A 21,651-nucleotide genomic window follows, 5' to 3' on the forward strand; every position below is an offset into this window, starting at 1 on the left:
AGCATCTTTCACAGAACTAGAACAAAAAATTTCACAATTCATATGGAAACACAAAAGACCCCAAATAGCCAGAGCAGTCTAGAAAAGAAGAATGATCTTGGAGGAATCAACATTCCTGACTTCAGATTATACTACAAAGCTATGGTCATCAAGACAGTATGGTACTGCCACAAAAACAGAAATATAGACAGAAAGCCCAGAAATAAACCCATGCACCTATGGGTACCTTAATTTTGACAAAGGAGGCAAGAATATACAATGGGGCAAAGACAGCCTCTTCAATAAATGGTGCTGGGAAAACTGGACAGCTACATGTAAAAGAATGAAATTAGAACACTTCCTAACACAATATACAAAGATAAACTCAAAATGGATTAAAGGCCTAAATTAAAGACCAGAAACTATAAAAACTCTTGGTGGAAAACATAGGCAGAACACTCGATGACATAAATCAAAGCAAAATCCTCTATGATCCACTTCCTAGAGTAATTTAAATAAAAACAAAAGTAAACAAGTGGGACCTGATTAAACTTAAAAGCTTTTGCATAGCAAAGGAAACTATAAGCAAGGTGAAAAGACAACCCTCAGAATGGGAGGAAATAATAGCAAGTGAAACAACTGACAAAGGATTAATTTCCAAAATATACAAGCAGCTCATACAACTCAATGCCAGAAAAACAACCCAATCAAAAAGTGGGAAAGACCTAAACAGACATTTCTCCAAAGAAGACATACAGATGGCTAACAAACACATTAAAAGATGCTCAACATCGCTCATTACTAGAGAAATGCAAATCAAAACTACAATGAGATATATCACCTCACACTGATCCGAATGGCCATCATCAACAAGTCCACAAACAATAAATGCTGGAGAGGGTATGGAGAAAAGGGAATGCTCTTGCACTGTTGGTGGGAATGTAAATTGAAACAGCCACTATGGAAGATGGTATGGAGATTCCTTAAAGAACTAGGAATAAAACCACCATATGATCCAGCAATCCCTCTCCTAGGCATATACCCTGAGGAAACCAAAACTGAAAAAGTATCCAAAAGAACCCCCAAACTGGACACGTATCCCATTGTTCACTGCAGCACTATTTACAATAGCTAGAACACGGAAGCAATCTAGATGTCCATCAACAGATGAATGGATAAAGAAGTTGTGGTACATACACACAATGGAATATTACCCAGCCATAAAAAGGGACACATATGAGTCAGTTTTAATGAGGTAGATGAACCTAGAATCTATTATACAGTGAAGTGAGTCAGAAAGATAAGATACTGTATTCTCATGCACATATATGGAATCTAGAAAAATGGTACTGAAGAATTTACTTACAGAGAAACAATAAACTGACAGAGAATAGACTTACGGATATGGGGAGAGGGGAGGAGAGGGTGAGATGTATGGAGAGTAACATGGAAACTTACATTACCGTATGTAAAATAGATAGCCAACAGGAATTTGCTGTATGGCCCAGGAAACACAAACAGGGGCTCTGTATCAACCTAGAGGGGTGGGATGGGGAGGGAGATTCAAAAGGGAGGGGATATATGTATACCTACAGTTGATTCATGTTGAGGTTTGACAGAAAACAAAATTCTGTAAAGCAATTATCCTTCAATAAAAAAATGAATCCAGCATCTGACTTAAGTATGTGAAAGTGTCAGTCGCTCAGTCATGTCAGGCTCTTTGCAACCCCAAGGACTGAAGCTTGCCAGGCTCCTCTGTCCATGAAATTATCCAGGCAAGAATACTGGAGTGGGTTGCCATTTCCTTTTCCAGGTGAACTTCCTGTCTCAGGGATCAAACCCACGCCTCCTGCATTACAGGCAGATCTTTACCATCTGAGCCACCAGGGAAGCCCACCATGGATTTAAGTATAGAAAGACAAAATATTCTTTCTGCCAGTGCTCTGTCGAAAACATATTGGTCAAGGAATTGATAAAGTTTATTCCTGATAACTAGGCCAGTGAACAGTTGTAACTTAAAAATGACATTTAATTCCATGGTTGAAAATGGCATTCCATAAAAGTAAAATCAGTCATTTAAAAGATACCAAAAGTATACAGGAGAAAAATAAACCTCTGTTGGTCAATTCAATCAAACTGGCTGTATAAATCTTTCAACAGCTAAAAAGTATTTCAAACTGCTAAAAGGCTAATTTGATTAAATGAAAGTACTATCTTTAGGGAAAATAAAACAAAAACCTAGTTCAGAAAACATGTCTAGACAATAAGATTTTAGACAGATTGATAGGTAGATGTCTTATAATTTATCCTCTATCTCAACCACTGTTTCTCCACCTTTCTTCATTAGTGCTCCATCAGGGAGCTGTTTTTAGTCCTTTTAATCCTAGTCAACATCCTATTAACCACCACAGATAAAATGTATGTGCATGTGCGTGCATGCTCAGTTACGTCCGCCTCTTTGTGACCCCATGGAACGTAGCCTGCTAGGCTCCTCAGTGGAATTTTCCCAGGCAAGAATACTGGAGTGGGTTGCCATTTCCTCCTCCAGGGGGTCTTCTCAACCCAGGGACTGAACTCAAGTCTCTTGCATCTCCTGCATGGGCAGACGGATTCTTTACCATTGCACCACCTGGGAAGCCTAATATAAGGTATATCTGTTTAAATGTTGCATATATATCCATGCTTTACACACAGAAATAGATTTTTGCCACCAAGGACAAATTTTCACCAGGAACACAGTCTAAGTAATGAAAAGTTTACAGTATTAAAACATTTTTTAAAAGAGTAAGTGAGGAGAAGAAATGATGTATTTTAGCACTTATGGAATTATGGAGTTTATGGAATGGAGATTATTTCTAAAATAGTTCAACTACTCAGATATATCAAATTTTTCCTGAAGTACATACTATTCTCACCTATACACAGTCTTTGCCTTGCATGGGTGCTAGTGTTAACCAAAATAATCTTAATAATTAATGGAGAGAATTACCATTGTGTGACCTTGAAAAAAATGTCAAACTATTAAAAGGTGTCAGTTATAAAAGAATGAAAAAAATGTAGCTTAGTATACTGTAATTTAAAACACCGGAAACACTGGCAATTAAAGTGCTATTTCATTGTAAAAAACTAATCAAGAATACTCATACTTGCCTTTTTGTTAAGTAACTTATGATACCGGGTAAGCATCTTTTCTATACCACTGCAAATTTTTGTACTTCTATGTGGAAGTTTAGCTTCCACTATGTTATTGTCTGTATTTTAAATGTTGTGAAGGACCTCTGGAATCTCCTTTAATGTGAAGTTTGTTACCATCATTTCCTCTGGGTCATGCTCAGCCTTTTCATCACAACCCTGCTCATTTATGATGCGTCTGCTTGCACTAAGCTCCTCCAGCTGTACATCTAGAGGCTCTAGCATAGCAGCACTGGCAACATTCCCATGATGAGTGATTCCTTCTGTAACCCCATCTATTCATGTCTCACCTCTACCTTTATCATTTTCATTTCTTGACTGCAATTTTGTCTCTGTTGGCCATTTCTGATTACCTGCTTTGTCAGGGAATCAGCCTGAAGGGGAGAGCAGTGTCAGCAGGGGATGATGTAGTCTCTGACGCATAGTACGGAACTACGTTTGTTTACACCTAAAAAAAGATGTCCTTCTCATTATAGAGGATTGGAATGCAAAAGCAGGAAGAAACACCTGGAGTAACAGGCAAATTTGGCCTTGGAATGCGGAATGAAGCAGGGCAAAGACTAATAGAGTTTTGCCAAGAAAATGCACTGGTCATAGCAAACACCCTCTTCCAACAACACAAGAGAAGACTCTACACATGGACATCACCAGATGGTCAACACCGAAATCAGACTGATTATGTCCTTTACAGCCAAAGATGGAGAAGCTCTATACAGTCAACAAAAACAAGACCAGGAGCTGACTGTGGCTCAGTTCATGAACTCCTTATTACCAAATTCAGACTCAAACTGAAGAAAGTAGGGAAAACTGCTAGACCATTCAGGTATGACCTAAAACAAATCCCTTAGAATTATACAGTGGAAATGAGAAATAGATTTAAGGGCCTAGATCTGATAGATAGAGTGCCTGATGAACTATGGACTGAGGTTCGTGACATTGTACAGGAGACAGGGATCAAGACCATCCCCATGGAAAAGAAATGCAAAAAAGCAAAATGGCTGTCTGGGGAGGCCTTACAAATAGCTGTGAAAAGAAGAGGCGAAAAGCAAAGGAGAAAAGGAAAGATATAAGCATCTGAATGCAGAGTTCCAAAGAATAGCAAGAAGAGATAAGAAAGCCTTCTTCAGCGATCAATGTAAAGAAATAGAGGAAAACAACAGAATGGGAAAGACTAGAGTATCTCTTCAAGAAAATTAGAGATACCAAGGGAACATTTCATGCAAAGATGGGCTTGATAAAGGACAGAAATGGTATGGACCTAACAGAAGCAGAAGATATTAAGATATTAAGAAGAGGCGGCAAGAATACACAGAACTGTACAAAAAAGTTCTTCTTGACCTGGATAATCACGATGGTGTGATCACTCATCTAGAGCCAGACATCCTGGAGTGTGAAGTCAAGTGGGCCTTAGAAAGCATCATTACAAACAAAGCTAGTGGAGGTGATGGAATTCCAGTTGAGCTGTTTCAAATCTTGAAAGATGATGCTGTGAAAGTGCTGCACTGAATACGCCAGCACATTTGGAAAACTCAGCAGTGGCCACAGGACTGGAAAAGGTGTTTTCATTCCAATTCCAAAGAAAGGCAGTGCCAAAGAATGCTCAAACTACCGCACAATTGCACTCATCTCACATGCTAGTAATGCTCAAAATTCTCCAAGCCAGACTTCAGCAATACGTGAACTGTGAACTCCCTGATGTTCAAGCTGGTTTTAGAAAAGGGAGAGGAACCAGAGATCAAATTGCCAACATCTGCTGGATCATGGAAAAAGCAAGAGTTCCAGAAAAACATATTTCTGCTTTATTGACTATGCCAAAGCCTTTGACTGTGGGGATCACAATAAACTGGAAAATTCTGAAAGAGATGGGAATACCAGACCACCTGACCTGTCTCCTCAGGAATCTGTATGCAGGTCAGGAAGCAACAGTTAGAACTGGACATGGAACAACAGACTGGTTCCAAATAGGAAAAGGAGTATGTCAAGGTTGTATATTGTCACCCTGCTTATTTAATTTATATGCAGAGTACATCATGAGAAACGCTGGACTGGAAGAAACACAAGCTGGAATCAAGATTGCTGGGAGAAATACCAATAACCTCAGATATGCAGATGACACCACCCTTATGGCAGAAAGTGAAGAGGAACTAAAAAGCCTCTTGATGAAAGTGAAAAAGTTGGAGAGTGAAAAAGTTGGCTTAAATCTCAACATTCAGAAAACAAAGATCATGGCATCCGGTCTCATCACTTCATGGGAAATAGACGGGGAAACAGTGCAAAGTGTCAGACTTTATTTTTGGGGGCTCCCAAATCACTGCAGATGGTGACTGCAGCCATGAAATTAAGACGCTTACTCCTTGGAAGAAAAGCTATGACCAACCTAGATGGCATATTCAAAAGCAGAGACATTACTTTGCCGGCTAAGGTCCGTCTAGTCAAGACTATGGTTTTTCCTGTGGTCATGTACAGATGTGAGAGTTGGACTGTGAAGAAGGCTGAGCGCCGAAGAATTGATGCTTTTGAAGTGTGGTGTTGGAGAAGACTCTTGAGATCCAACCAGTCCATTCTAAAGGAGATCAGCCCTGGGATTTCTTTGGAAGGAATGAAGCTGAAGCTGAAACTCCGGTACTTTGGCCACCTCATGCTAAGAGTTGACTCATTGGAAAAGACTTTGATGCTGGGAGGGATTGGGGGCAGAAGGGGACGACAGAGGATGAGATGGCTGGATCGCATCACTGACTCGATGGACTTGAGTCTGAGTGAACTCCGGGAGTTGGTGATGGACACGGAGGCCTGGCGTGCTGCGGTTCATGGGGTCGCAAAGAGTCGGACATGACTGAGCTGAACATGTTTATTTCAAGCTTCAGGTTCTTTTATACTTTGACAAAAGCATTAGGTTTTTAGTTTCCCCCACCCAGATTTACTGTACTTGTGATTACATTGTAACTCATGCTACATTTCTCAGTTTATTTCTTATCTTTCTAAATTGTTTGCCCCTAGCATCTTAAGATCACTATCTCCTAAAAAGGCTTCTAGCTATTCTTAATTATTCCTAAACCCTAAACTCAACAAATTTCTTTTGCCATACACATTTCCCTCATAAACAGGTCTCAGACAACAATCCTTCCCATGGCCTCAAGCTGTGGCCTATGTGCTCATTCTGGGACATTCTTTGTAAAGATCCTTGAACAAATGTCAATGGTTACTTTAGAGATTATTTTCTGGGCACAACTGTAGGCTTTGTGCTTTCTCATGCTTCTCTCAAGCACCTTAACATTCTTTCCAGCCAACTAGGAAAGAACAAGTCAGAATCACAAGGCCTAACTCCTTCATCCCGGGGCCATGCCTGCGAGATGAGGAGAGGGGGTTGGGGCTGTGCCTTCATTTTGTCAGTAATGCCTCATGCCTCACCCATAAAAGGTCACATGGGTGACAAGGAGACAACACAACTATGTGCTTTGCTGTCGGAACAAACTGAGTAATAGATGTGCAGTGACGACAGGATTTGAGAAGCAATCTGACTAGTCATTGATCTTGAAGTACATGTGTTACATACTGATTTGAGAGCTTAACAGCTAGCAGGAAGTTCACACTTCATGGAACTACTCACAGTTAACATACCACAGTAACTGAAATTTGGACTGTTGCTGTTAAGGAACTGGTTTGTTTAACTGTATCAGTGCCATGGAAATTTATGGACATGGGAGTTGTAAAGAGGACTGCCTATACATTACTTTCTTACATTGACCCAGAAAGGCTTGAAGAGCTGACTGCCGAGTAATAGAACAGTCCATCTAAATTTACATCAAATAATTCTCCTTCAGGTACCCCAAAGGCAGTGTTAGTGCACACTGAGTACATGTGTGTCATTTGGCAAAACAAACTTTAATATGTATCTTAGAATTATAGAACTTTAGAAATACAGAAAGGGTCACAATCGGACACCACAAATTATCCAGCATGTTTGTTATGAATTATTTCTCCTCCTTCTATTTCAATTTGCTCATACAGCCACTTTCGATCACAGCGGCATTCGGCACCACATTTGGTAGAACCGCAGGCAGGACAAGCATAGAAACAGCCTAAGCAGTCTTCATCGAGGCAGTCACAGAGGTCCATTCCACTGAAAATCAGGAGACCCTGGCTATCGTAGACCTTACTCTTTGCCGGGATCACTTGTCTGTAATACAAAACACAAGGCAAGTTATACACTTCATGCATATTTTATTTCTGAATATTTAGTTGACAATAAGGTAATTAAAAAAATGTAAGGGAGATAAAATGTTTTGGATTGTAGATGAAACTTTGCCAAACTGATACGTGGCTTACCTGACTCAAAGTTACTCTACAAATAACAGTTAACAAAATGCTTGTGAGAAGGCCCTCTCTTGTAAAGGGTTGAGACATATCCAAAGGAATGCAGGCGAAATGTGCCCAAAAATAATATAGTTGCTAAAATTATTTATCTCTTACCGAAAAGAAAAGACTAGGTAATAGTGGTACGTTTTACTAGCAACCAATCTCTTTACTGCTTTGTGAACATAGCTTTATTTACCATCCAGCTGTTTTTTATACTGCAATTAATCTGTTTCTTGTTCTTTGTAAGACTAGCAAATCTGGCCTAAAAGCACCTAATGACTCAATGGAAAACCTTCACAGATGGAATAATGGCCTGTGTAAAAAATAATTCTGAATGATTACACTAACATTTGTCAATTTGTATTTTAGAAATGCTCAATTTGAAAAGTCATATTCTAAACAATTTAGCTTTCTTATTACCAAAATTGTTTCTATTTTGCTGTGCTTTGAAGTTCAGTCATGTCTGTCTCTCTGGGACCCAATGGACTGCAGCCCGCCAGGCTCCTCGGTCAATGGGGATTTTCCAGCCAAGAATACTGGGGTGGGTTGCCATGCCCTCCTCCAGGGGATCTTCCCAACCTAGGTAGGGATTGAACCCAGGACTCCTGCATTGCAGGCAGGTTCTTTATTGTCTGAGCCACTAGGGAAGCATAAGTAATCCTTGCTTGAGGACATTCTATATACAAGGACTCTTTCTCTTAGAAAATGCGTGCTAAGTCAGTCAGTCATGTCCAGCTCCTTTATCACCCCATGGGCTACAGTCTGCCAGGCTCTGTCCATGGGATTCTCCACGCAAGAATACTGGAGTGGGCTGCCATGCCCTCCTCCAGATCTCCCCAACTCAGAGATCAAACCCATGTCTCCTGTGGTTCCTGCACTGCAGGCAGATTCTTTACCACTGACTCACCAGGGAAGCCCATTTCTATTTTAGACATTAAAAAATAAAAAACAACCTTGCATTCTTCTAAAACTTATGTTTTAGTTGCCACCTATGGAGCAGACATACAAACAATGTATTAATGCTTTTCAAATGATTATTTAGTTACAAGAAGTATAGTATGCTTGAATTATTTTAATTACTGTGCCAAAAAGATTATATAAATTCACTTCATTGAGACTTTCTTAGAAACAAAATTTTTAGAGTAGAAGGGAACACCTTAATTTTCTATGAGACCCTTGGGGGTTCTTACTAATTCCAGATTATCAAATTTAAACTATCTAACCAGAAAATTCAAACCTTATAAGAGAAAGATAGGAAAACAATACAGATGTGAGGCAAGTTAACCTATGACTTAAACAACACATAGTGTACCTGTCTGAACCAGCTGTTGCATTTTTGGTAAGCCTTCTTTTTTCTCTTTTACCAGTTTCTGGAGCAAATTCAGTCTGCTTTCCTGGGTTTGCAAATTGTAATGACCTCAAAGCTTTAGCAGTTCTTCCCTGCATAAAGGTTAACAAATTATTAACTCAAATCTTAATATCAAACCATACACAGATATTTCACTTAACATTAGTCTAGATTATTTCTTAGCCGGGAAGACAGTCTGGAACTTGCAAAAAAGAAAGAAAAAAGTTTTAGTGCCCAAATGTAACAAAATTTATACTGGGTCTTGGAGCTATGCCTTTGAGGGGATAACAAAGGAAAAGCACTAGATATAATTTAAAATTTTAATTATCTTTTAATTTAGTTTATTAATAGAATAGAAAGGAGAAAATTGAGAAAAATATGCCAGCAGCAAGAATTATAAATTGCTTATAAATAGAAAACTTGAGAAGTCCTCCTTTGACATACCAGTCCTTGTTCTACACCAGACAGCTTTATGAAATCTTCAACTGTTCTCATAACGGTTAAAAAATCTAAATGTAGGCATGTGAGTAACGAAGAGAGTTATAAGATATTTAATACTTACAATGTAAAAATGTATGCTTTTTGACAGTAGGGAGTCCTAAAATTAGCCTTGACCATAACAAGTAAGAATTCAGAGCTAGATGCTAAGGAAATTCACAAGCATCTTAAAAACCCAGATAAGAATGGGATAGTGCCAAAGTCAAAAGAAAGGCTGAAATAAGAAACAATTATTTCAAGTCACTTCTGAAGTTCCTTTTAGAGCAGCAGTTTTCAAATCTTTCATAAAAAGGGAATTCATTCTGCTGTATTTCAAACCCTTGCTGGCAGGCATAACCTACTGAGTTACTTCTGTATCAGAAAAAGAACGAAGACTGTTAAGCTCTGGCAATGCCAGAATGTCTTAGCACTAGGAGTTGCTGCTTCAAAGTCTAGGGAATATTATTCTTTCCCCATGCCAACACTCTTTACCATACAATCTGGGTTTATACAAATATTTAGAAAACATCATCTATTTTTACCTCCTCAACTTCATATTCACTGCATTCAAGTCCACCCCTTGATATTCTAGTGCAACTGGTTCCACTGTCAGTTCTGGATACCAAAATGCTAGGCTGCTGCTCAAGCCCCAGAGTTGGCCCTCTGCGTCTTTGGATTCAACCAAGCACAGACTGTAATAGTACTGTACTGACTAAAAGCAGTCCACATATAAGTGGACCTGCAGAGTTCAAACCTGTGCTGTTTAAGGGCCAAATGTAATGAACTGATATAAATGATTTCTTTATAATTAAATAAAACCCTACACTGTAGAAGTAACGGAGAAAAAATTGACTCTACATACATCTGAGTCAGGTTTTCTTTTCTGCCGGTCTTCAGAATCAACATCCACACTTCCATTGATTATCTGTGTACATTTTGGACAAAGCTTCCAACCAGGTACAAGCTGTCTTCCAAATTTTGCACTCAGAAAAGTGGCATCATCTAAATCAATTACATGTAAATTTTTCTTGGCTAGTTTTTTGTGTATGTTAAATGGGTCACAACATGACTTCTGCAAATCTTCAAATCTGTCGATGTAAACTTTTGCATGATGGAAGCAAATTGTATTGTTCCCAGAAAGTGTCATTCCAGTTCTCAGTTGAAGTAGAAGCATGTCATTTGATGACAATTCTTGCAAAGTCTTGAAACCTGTATGACGAGTATAATAGGTTTTATGGCACTCATTTGTGGTCCGAAGCTGGACTCCAACTGAACATGGATCCATCATGCTTGATTCAAGTAAATTTCCTTTCTGATTTTTGCCTAGAGATCACTCTCTAGCAGATCACCCTAGAGAAAACATTAAAGAGAGTCAGATGTGTGCTGCAAAAATTTTATCTGGAAAGCTGAAAAAGCATTTAAGAAAATTCAAGGCCTGCATAATAAAAGGAAAGCCCTTAGCAAGCAAGGAATAGAAAGACATTTACCAAAAGCCTACAAAAACATGAGAGAACAATCATGGCAAGTGTGACTATAGTAAACATGTCAATTCTACAGGAATTTATCCATAAATTCAGTGTGATTCCAGACAAAATGTCACCAGGTATTCCACAAATCCCCCACCACCCAGAATTTAGGAATCTGGTCTATGGAAGAGTAAAGGTTTAAGAAAGCCAAGATAATCTTGAAGGAAATCAAAATAAGACATTTATTTACTATAAAGCTATTATCATTAGAACAATGTGTGGGATCTCTCAGGTATCACTGTTAGGGTAGAATTATTTACTATTAGATAAAATAAAGGATGCCCAGTTAAATTTGAATTTTAGATAATGCATAAACAATTTAAATTATATCACAAATATTGCTAAAAAGTCATTTGTTGCTTCTCTGAAGTTAAAATTTAACTGGGTTTCCTCTTATATTTTATTGGCAGCCTCATTTACAGTGCCTTTGCCCGCCCCATCTTCCAGTAAGTAGAGATCTTTCTTTGGTGCCAGTTCCACATTATCTCCCACCTCTTCCATGCTGCTAAAAGAAAGCTGAACTACCGATGAACAAATTACAAGACCTCCTCAGTTAAAAATTAAAGTGCCCTGTCTGAAAGAAGACAAGACCAGCTGCAGTACAAAATGTATTTTTCACACTGCTTAAAGCTCAATGGCATACTGGAACCATTCACTTGAGTGAAACTGTCATGATATAAGTGTACACACCTAAATCAAAGCAGTTTTACATTCAAACATTGCTTTAAAAAACGAAAAAGAAAAAGATTAGCTCAAGAAGCACAAAATTTCAGGCAGTGATTTCAGTGGCTGCTGCCTGCTTTCTAACACCTGCCCCCTCTGGTTACTCCTCCCCTGTAGTAACTCCCAACGTCCTCCCTTCTCTTCCCCTCCCTTAGGCTAAGGTTCCACCATGAGTTCTCAGAATTCGTTTCCAAGCAACTGTTTCTTTTGCTCACTTAGGCCTGTGCTCTGGCAATGTCACCCACAATTAGTATTTTTTTTCCCCTTCAAGTGGTCGTCTAGTAGCCTCATGTTGCTCTCTTCATGTGCAGCATGGTGCTGTTTGCCAAGGCTTCCCAGGTGGCACGAGTGGTAAAGAACCTGCCCACCAATACAGCAGACGTAAGAGAAATGGGTCATCCCTGGGTTGGGAAGATCCCCTGGAAGAGTGCATGGCAACCCACTCCAGTATTCTTGCCTGGAGAATCCCGTGGACAGACGAGCCTGTCGGGCTACCACCCATCATAGGGTGGTAAAGAGTCAGACACGACTGAAGCGACTGCACAACACAGCACAACGTCTTCCTGAAATACATTGCTATTTATTGTCCATGAACTAGTACCAGCATCAGCGGGGACTGATCAGAAAAAAGAGATCTTAGTAAGGCCCATGCACTCACTGAATTAGAACTGTATTCAAAAAATAAATCCCCAGGTGATACCTAAGCACATTACAGTTTGAGACGCACTACTGTAGATAATTCAATTAACAGAACATTCACCAAGCATCTTCTATATTTACAGAGTACATCAAAAAAGAATAAGAAACACACACAGACATGCACTTGCCTTCTAGGAAGTCTGATACTTAAGGGAAGATTATTTGAGAGCGGGAGAGGGAGCTGTAAATTTCAAAAACTAGATTTGGAGAAAAATACCTGGCTTCAGTGGAAAACTGCACTGTTGAGAGTACAACCTTCAGGTTGTCACATTCCGATTATATGAGAGCTCTGAGTTTTTCACTGCCTTTTATACCTGACAACTGTATGTAACTAATAGCAATGCAGAACAATTCTTGTCCATATTCTGGTAAATTCTGTTAGAGGTACAATTGACTCCCCTGGCCAACTGTGGAAGAAGACAGTTTTGCCTCTACTTGTTCATTTATTTCAATATTCCTGATCAATAAATGTGTCTGGTTCTATCATTTGAACTGGTTATAACATCTTACCAATCCCCTTGTTAATAAGGAAAATAAAAACCAGGTACTACTGATTTTATACCAGTGTCCCAGTCACAATTTTACTTCCTCCCTCTTTTTTAATGGAAAATATGTTAAACATAGGAAAAGTTCAATTTCCTCCAGCCAAGTCACTTGGACCAGCACAATACCTAGTATTTCTCACAGAAGGAAAAAGAAAAATCAGCTTCTTATGGGATTGGATGAAAACCATATAACAAATAAGCCCTAATCGTGTTCATTTAGACCTGATTAATTTAGATTGGTTTTCCACTCTCCCCTCCCTACCCTTCTTTCAGGAAAATTTCACTATGGTACAAGTGAGATCGGTCTGTAAGTACTTTCAAACTACACTTAGTGATGTAGAATTATTAATTCCTGAAAGTCAATGAGTATCCTAAGGCTTTCCTATATAAACATTTCAATGAATTTTATTTGTACATTTAATTATTTTCCACTTCAAATAGGAAAATGCCTTTTAACAATTTTACCCGAGACCTGTACTCCTATTTCTAGAAAAGCCTTGCCTAAAGAAACACTCCTACTCTCTGTATGGCTTCTGTAAGACTCAAGAACATCCCACTGTTTACCTATGACCAGAACAAAGGACCTCCATATCCCCACTGTCTCATTTATAAATTTATGAGTAATTAGCTGAACTGCTTGCTGAAATAATCAACTGGAACAAAACTGGAAAAATAATAGCTAACCATATTTTAAGTTTCTCTCCTTCCTCTAGGCCCCTGAACTTTGGTATAACCTCAGCCAGAGCCAGCAAAGGATCCCTCCAGAGAAAAAGCTGGCCTCAGGCTAAACAATCTGGGATCTACAATCAGACCAAGCAGTTCTGTTTCAAGCACTGTTTACTCCTCCCCTGAGAAGCTGGTAAATCTTTTGGTCAGAGAATTCTCTCCACTGCAATAATCTCTTTTCCCCTCTGGCAATAATGCTTTCAATAAAGTCTCTCCCTACTAACTCCGGATTTTATTATTTGACCTTTCTTTAAAAAGTTCTGCATTCTCAATTTTCTCTTGCTTTAGAATTGCCAATACTTTCCCTCAGTAACTAAACAGAGTATGTTTTGTGATTCTAAGATTAACTTTCAATATTTTTATAGCACTCCCAGAAGAGTTGAGAGAGAAAGAAGTAAATATAGATTTGTTAGACTTCATTCTTCTCTACCTGAGGTAGTAAACACAAGTACTGGATATTTGCTCCTCATATGATGTGAACACTGACAGCTCAGGGAATGTGAACACTGACAGCTCAGGGAATATGCCTTTTTAAAAAACCGAGGCACTGACACAACATTATATTAGTTTCAGATGTACAATCAAAAAATACAATATTTGTATATATTGCAAAATGATCAACACATTAAGTTTAGTTAATATCTGTCACCACGGTTACAAATTTCTCTCTTTGATGAGAACTTTTAAAGTCTACTCCCTCAGCAACTTTCAAATATGCAGTACAGAATTATTAATTAGTCATCAAGCTGGATGTCACATCCCCACTACTTATTTACAGCTGGAAGTCTGTACCTTTTGACCCCCTTTTCACCCAGTTTGCCCACCCTGACTCTTTGCAATGGCAATTTCCAATCTGTTCTTTTAATCTACCAGTTTGGTTTTTAAACATTACAATTTAAATTTATCTTTTCTAGATCCCTTGAAGTTTTAAGCATTTTCTCTTGCTATCCATTACCCAACCCTAAGGTAGGTAGGTTAGGTGCACTGAAGAAGTGGCCTCAAACAAGGCCACAATGCTAGCAGGTTTTCCTAATACCATGAGCTCTAGGACCTGATCACAGGCCTCCTACAGGGGTTAAAGCAGCACCATCACAATCATCATTACCACTAACGATAGCAGAGGGACACGGGAAATAATTAGGGAACTCATTTTTTTCTTCCCCAAACTATAGGCGAGATATGACAATATGTTCTAATATGCCAGTTTCCCTAATACAGCCTGCGCTTTGTTACCACTCTTCAAGTTAATAGGAAAAAAATAATCACATTAAGAGGAACTTTAACCAAACAAAAAATTTAAAAGTTGACCTAAAAATACAGTTAAGAATCTTTCCCTTTCATGAAAAATGTCTTTTTTCAGTATAGGGACAATTTATAAGGCATTTTCCCATTTACCTTTTATTTAAAAAAAAAAAAAAATTCCATTCACCCCTCCTATGCAAATCAGCAGGTTCAGGTATGGGTGAGTACACTCCTGAGAGTGCACACACATGTCATGCCTCTTGGAACTGTCAACTTTTTGTGCCCAGTATCTTCAAATGCTACCTATAGGACACGTGAATGGGTACCAAGAGAAGGGTAAATGGCTAAGTGAAATAGTCTTAAATCTCAAGATCCAGGCACCATAAAGTGAACTTCAGACAATAACACAGCCCACAGTATCATTTAAAATATTCGGGAGGTTCCAGTCAAAGATGACAGTGTAGAAGACCCTGAACTTATCTCTTCACATGAACATGCTGAATTTGTACCTACACACAGATCAATTCCTGCTGAAGAAATACTGAGGGCTGAAGAACAAGTGATAGAAGCATCATATAGAGGATGGGTAAAAGAGACAGAGACATGGTATCTATGGGAAACCCATCCCCAACAAGGGTCTTCAGTAGGGAGGAATGTCACTTAGGAGCCTGTACACAGACTTGCCCATCCTGGGACAGAGCAAAAAAGCAGCTGTTTAACGGGCACCTACACTATCATGAAGGGAAATCATTTACTAACCCTAAAGTGTTGCCAAATGAGCAGAGAACTTCTGAAACTGTATCTGCAGTCTAAGGTACCAAGAGGGAGATGCAGGTTTGATCCCTGGGTCAGGAAGATCCCCTGGAAGAGGGCATGGCAACCCACTCCAGTGTTTTTGTGTGCAGTATCCTATGGACAGAGCAGCCTGGTGGGCTATAGTCCACAGGGTTGCACAGAGTCCGACACGACTGAAGTGACTTAGCACGCACGCTTGTGAATGTGTGTATATATATATGTGCACACATATGTCATTATTACATGTCAATATATATGAACCTATGGTAACCACAAACCTACAACAGATACACAAAAAACAGAAAGAAATCCAAAAGTAACACTGAAAAAACAAATCATCAAACCACCAGGGGAGAGACCAAGAGAAGAACCACAAAAACAACTAGAAACAATCAACAAAATGGCAATAGGTACATGGAAAAGGTCAGTTTTCATTCCAATCCCTAAAAAAGGCAATGCCAAAGAATCTTCAAACTGTCGCACAATTGCACTCATCTCAAATGCTAGCAAAGTAATGCTCAAAATTCTCCAAGTCAAGATTCAACAATACATGAACCGTGAACTTCCAGATGTTCAAGCTGGTTTTAGAAAAGGCAGAGGAATCAGAGATCAAATTGCCAACATCTGCTGGATCATCGAAAAAGCAAGAGAGTTCCAGAAAAACATCTATTTCTGCTTTATTGACTATGCCGAAGCCTTTGACTGTGGGGATCACAACGAACTGTGGAAAATTCTGAAAGAGATGGGAATACCAGACCACCTGACCTGCCTTTGAGAAATCTGTATGCAGGTCAGGAAGCAACAGTTAGAACTGGACATGCAACAACACACTGGTTCCAAATAGGAAAAGGAGTATGTCAAGGCTGTATACTGTCACCCTGCTTTAACTTCTATGCAGAGTACATCATGAGAAGCGCTGGGCTGGAAGAAGCACAAGCTGGAATCAAGATTGCTGGGAGAAATATCAATAACCTCAGATATGCAGATGACACCACCCTTATGGCAGAAAGTGAAGAAGAAATGAAGAGCCTCTTGATGAAAGTGAAAGAAGAGAGTGGAAAAGTTGGCTCAACATTCAGAAAACTAAGATCATGGCATCTGGTCCCATCACTTCATGATAAACAGATGGGAAACTGTGAGAGACTTATTTTCTTGGGCTCCAAAATCACTGCAAATGGTGACTGCAGCCATGAAATTAAAAGATGCTTCCTCCTTGGAAGGGAAGTCATGACCAACCTAGAAAGCATATTAAAAAGTAGAGACATTACTTTGTCAACAAAGGTCCGTCTAGTCAAGGCTATGGTTTTTCCAGTAGTCATGTATGGATGTGAGTTGGACTATAAAGCAAGCTTGAGCGCCGAAGAATTGATGCTTTTGAAGTGTGGTGTTGGAGAAGATTCTTGAGATTCCCTTGGACTGCAAGGAGATCCAACCAGTCCAGCCTAAAGGAGATCAGTTCTGAGTGTTCATTGGAAGAACTGATGCTGAAGCTGCAGCTCCAAAACTTTGGCCACCTGATGTGAAGAACTGACTCATTTGAAAAGACCCTGATGCTGGGAAAGATTGAAGGAGGGAGGAGAAGAGGACGGGGACGACAGAGGATGAGATGGTTGGACGGCATCACCGACTCAATAGACATGAGTATGGTAAACTCTGGGAGTTGTTGATGGACAGGGAGGCCTGCTGTGCTGCAGTTCATGGGGTCACAAACTGAACTGAACTGAACACACATATCTATCAATAATCACTTTAAATGTAAGGAGATTAAATGCACCACACAGCATGGGTGACTGGATTAAAAAAAGTCCAGTTTATATACTGCACAATAATGTTTCCCTGGTGGCTCAGGTGGTAACGATTTTGCCTATAATGTGAGAGACCCAGGTTCAATCCATGGGTCTGTCAGATCCTCTGGAGAAGGAAATGGCAACCCACTCCAGTCTTCTTGTCTGGGAAATCCCATGGACAAAGGAGCCTGGCAGGCTACAGTCCAAGGGGTCGCAAAGAGTTGGAGAGGACTAACACTTTATCTCAAGAACGACTAACACTTTGATATACTGCACAGTGTTCGTATTTAAACAACTCAGCGATCCTTTCAGGTCTCCAAACTCCATTTGTGATTTGTCTCTACTCCTAGGGTCCTTAAAGCTCAAAGAGAACAGAATACCTTGAATTCAACAACCAAGAAGAATGAGTAAAGCTCTCTTTTTACCTGAATTCTGGATGTGGTCAAAACTGTCAAGCAGTACTAACTACTCTTGGAGATGAACAGTACTTTAATTTTTTAACAGTACTTCAATTTTTTAAAAACAGATTAATTAACAGTACTTAATAATATTATAATACTATTGAGAAGGAAATGGCAACCTACTCCAGTATTCTTGCCTGGGAAATGCCATGAACAGAGGAGCCTGGCAGGCTATAGTCCATGGGGTTGCATAAGAGTCAAGACAAGACTTAGTGACCGAAAACCACCACAATTAACTTAATACTCAATACAGATGTTGGCTAAGTGATTGTGATCTTGAATTGTAAGCTAATGTGTGGAAAACACTCACCTCTTCCTAGAAAACAAAAGTCTGGACACTTAGCATGGTATTATTTGTTCAAATATCATAGATTGCAGGTCAAACTACACTACCTGAAAATTTCTGTTACATTTTAAGTCTTCATGTTGGGGCTTCCTTGGTGGCTCAGCTGGTAAAAAATCCTCCTGCAATGCAGGAGACCTGGGTTCCATCCCTGGGTTGGGAAGATCCCCAGAAGAAGGTGGACATGACTGCGTGACTCTCATTTTCACTGTTCTCTTTGCTCAGAAGGCCAGGCAATGTTAATTAATCCTTCAAGACAGTGTCCCCATATTCACCTTACTCAAATTCTATTGTTACAGACACTTTTTCCTCTGTTTGAAACTTTGCCTCTATTACTTCTCAGCTGTTGGAAGACAGGAGCTATATGGTGTTATTTTCTGTATCACTTAAGCCCAAATTAGAAGGAAGTTCAGGGACTTCCCTTTTTATAGCACTCATCACAGGCTTTCTTCTTTCCTGTTAGTTTTTTCCAGTATATACTAAGCTCCATGAGGGCCAGGAATCATCTGGGTCCTGTTACAGCTGTAGCCTCTCTACCACTGGCACATAGTAGATAACATCTTTCAAATGAATCCATGTTCCTCAAATTGCCAGAATCTCACACGAAGAAGGCTGAATCGCCCCCAAATCAGTATAACCAGACGCTCAGGTAGGGATGTAACTATCCCTACCTCAATCCTGTGGTCACAAGCACAGTAAGGGCATTCCTCCCACACACCCTTCCCTAGGGGCTTCTTCTCATTAGAGCAGTTAAAAGTCCTTAACACTTTCTTTGTTGTGTTAGTCACATCCAGATTCTTTTCTGACCCTGTGGACTGTAGCTCAACAGACTCCTCTGTCTATGGGATTTTCCAGGCTGACTACTGGAGTGGGTTGCCATTTTCTTCTCCAACGGATCCTTCCAACCTAGAGACCAATCCACATCTCCTGCATTGGCAGGCGGTTTCTGCCAAGCAACACTTTCTTTAGCCTGATTAGAATCCCAACCTCTTTCCTTCCAAAAACTGAGCCTGGGAATACATACTCCACAATCACGCAACTTAAAAGTTTCATCTTTTATATTTTTCAATAAATGATTCCCCTCTGGGAAACTAAAAATTTTAGGAATGACAAAGTATGGGAAGCCCTGCTAAGAACAAGATTGTAAAGGTAAAAGTATAGTTTTAAAAAGTGAAAGTCGCTCAGTCTTGGCAGGCTCTTTGCGACCCCATTGAGTATACAGCCCATGGAATTCTCCAAGCCAGAATACTGGAGTGGGTAGCCTTTCCCTTCTCCAGGGGATCTTCCCAACCCAGGGATCCAACCGGGGTCTCCTGCATTGCATGCGTAACTATCCTAATTTTCACCAGCTGTTTGAGAATGTTGTAAGCCACCAGATACAGCATATGAGCTCCTATTATGTTCATGCTGCTGCTGCTGCTAAGTCGCCTCAGTCGTGTCCGACTCTGTGCGACCCCATAGACGGCAGCCCACCAGGCTCCCCCGTCCCTGGGATTCTCCAGGCAAGAACACTACCGGGATGGAGAAAAGAATACTATTCGACTTACAGCCTCAACCAAACAGCTAGAACTAGGAAGGTTCTGATTTAAAAAATAAAACCCAAAGAGCAGACAGATAAGCAGTGGATGGGGTTCTAAGCCACAAAAGCTCTCCTCTAAATAAGACAAACCTTAAGTCAAAGTTAGGAGGGCTCCAGGTCTCCTCAAGAGAGGCGACAACCCGCGGAGTCGACAGGAACCGTGCCTGACTTCGACATAAGGGGCCGCAGATCGACCGGAGGGAAAGGGGGTCGCTGCAGGGCCGCGGGCCGCGGAAGGCCCCAAGAACGCAGCTGAAAATTCCCCTCACGTGTCCAACCTGCTACGCCTCCTCTGCTCTGGGACCCTCCCTCAGCCGGCCCGGGCCCCCCTCCCACCCAGAAACGAGTCTCCATGCCCCAGACCCTCCCCTCTAGCCCCTGTTTACCTTTAACTCGAGCGCTCCACGAACCCAGTGCGCACCACACCCGCCGCCTCCGAGAGTAGCCTGGGTACGCGCTTTTCAACACTTCCTGTAGTTTACCACCGAGAGAACGGCGAGCGAGGCTAGAGAGGCTCAGCGCTACCATAAAGAGACGCCCGATAGAATCCTAGAGGGGAACCGAGCTTGGCGGCCTCCGGGGCGGAAAGGGCGGGGCAGTATGAATTGGCGAATGATTCAAGGTGAGGCAATAGTTGCTTCAGAAGCTGACGGAACTTTTTTTTTCCTTTGGCATTAGGGAATTGGGCGGTGCCTCGGGTCACCTTTACCAAGATGCAAGTTCCGCTAACTTGGGTTGTGTTCGCGAGTTTCTACGTCTGTGCGTGATGCAGAATCTTTGCACCTCAAGCCTCCTAATCCCTGAAGGAGACGTGAATTAATTCAAAACACCTTAAGAAGGCGCTCTGTCTGAGGTCTCCCATTTTATGATTTACTTCATTCAAGCGAAATATATTCCAAAATGCATCCCCTTTGTTATAAACTATAAGAATCTGTATGGTCACTGGCTCAGTCGTGTCCGACTCTTTGTGACCCCCGTGAACTGTAGCCTGCTGGCGCCTCTGTCCATGGGACTCTCCAGGCAAAAATACTGGAGTGGGTTCCCATTTCTCCTCCAGGGGTCTTCCTGAACGAAGGATCGAACCCTTATCCCTTCTGTCTCTTTACCACTAGCCCCACCTGGGAATCCCATTATGAACTACGAGAATAGCTGTTTATTACTTCGAGTGAAATAGGAGGCCTCCCAGGTGGCGCTAATGGTAAAGACCCCCGCCTACTAATGCAGGAGACATAAAAGATGAGGGTTCGATACCTGAGTTAGGAAGATCGCCTGGAAAAGGCATGGCAACCCGCTCGAGTGTTCTTGCCTGGAGAATCCCATGGACAGAGGAGCCTGGAGGGCTGTTGGACACGACTGAAGAGATGAAGCATGCGCGCACAAAATGTAGGAACCAGGAAGACACTTGCAACTTTTCTGAGGAGAACAAAAAGCGTTGTCTTTCTTGTATCCTTATTGTCTGTACCAATTAGGAGCTCATTAATTTTTAAAGCCTGGCTTGGAGAATTTTGAACATTACTTTGCTAGCGTGTGAGATGAGTGCAATTGGGAGGTAGTTTGAACATTTCTTTGGCATTCCCTTTCTTTGGGATTTAAGGGTTCCCTGGTGGTGCAGAGGTTAAAGCGTCTGCCTGCAATTTGGGAGACCTGGGTTCAATCCCTGGGTCGGGAAGATCCCCTGGAGAAGGAAAAGGCAACCCACTCCAGTATTCTTGCCTGGAGAATCCCATGGATGGAGGAGCTTGGTGGGCTACAGTCCGTGAGTCGCAAAGAGTCGGACATGACTGAGCGACTTCACTTTCTTTGGGATTGGAATGAAAACGGACCTTTTCCAGTCCTGTGGCCACTGCTGAGTTTTCCAAATTTGCTGGCATAT

At 40.8% G+C, this 21,651-nt stretch overlaps 1 protein-coding gene across 1 annotated transcript; it reads right to left on the reverse strand.

Annotated features, from left to right (window-relative positions):
- ARL14EP (ADP ribosylation factor like GTPase 14 effector protein) lies at positions 6,813-20,264 on the reverse strand. The gene is made up of 4 exons (XM_005690031.3): positions 20,165-20,264; positions 10,215-10,702; positions 8,840-8,967; positions 6,813-7,348 (listed from the first exon to the last, which is right to left on the reverse strand). Exons 2-4 carry the CDS (start codon positions 10,638-10,640, stop codon positions 7,120-7,122), a joined length of 783 nt encoding a protein of 260 aa, XP_005690088.1. The 5' UTR covers positions 10,641-10,702; positions 20,165-20,264; the 3' UTR covers positions 6,813-7,119.

This window comes from Capra hircus, chromosome 15 (genome assembly GCF_001704415.2).
Source record: "Capra hircus breed San Clemente chromosome 15, ASM170441v1, whole genome shotgun sequence".
NCBI lineage: Eukaryota > Metazoa > Chordata > Mammalia > Artiodactyla > Bovidae > Capra > Capra hircus.

Bases quoted from the DNA above. Each gene is read 5' to 3' on its own strand.
- ARL14EP (XM_005690031.3), bottom strand. From the start codon at position 10,640: ATGATGGATCCATGTTCAGTTGGAGTCCAGCTTCGGACCACAAATGAG. The intron at 8,968-10,214 runs GTATGTAGAGTC...ACCTTTATGCAG, and splicing joins AAAGAAAACCTGACTCAGAT to GGAAGAACTGCTAAAGCTTT. The intron at 7,349-8,839 runs GTACACTATGTG...TTTGTATTACAG, and splicing joins GCAACAGCTGGTTCAGACAG to ACAAGTGATCCCGGCAAAGA.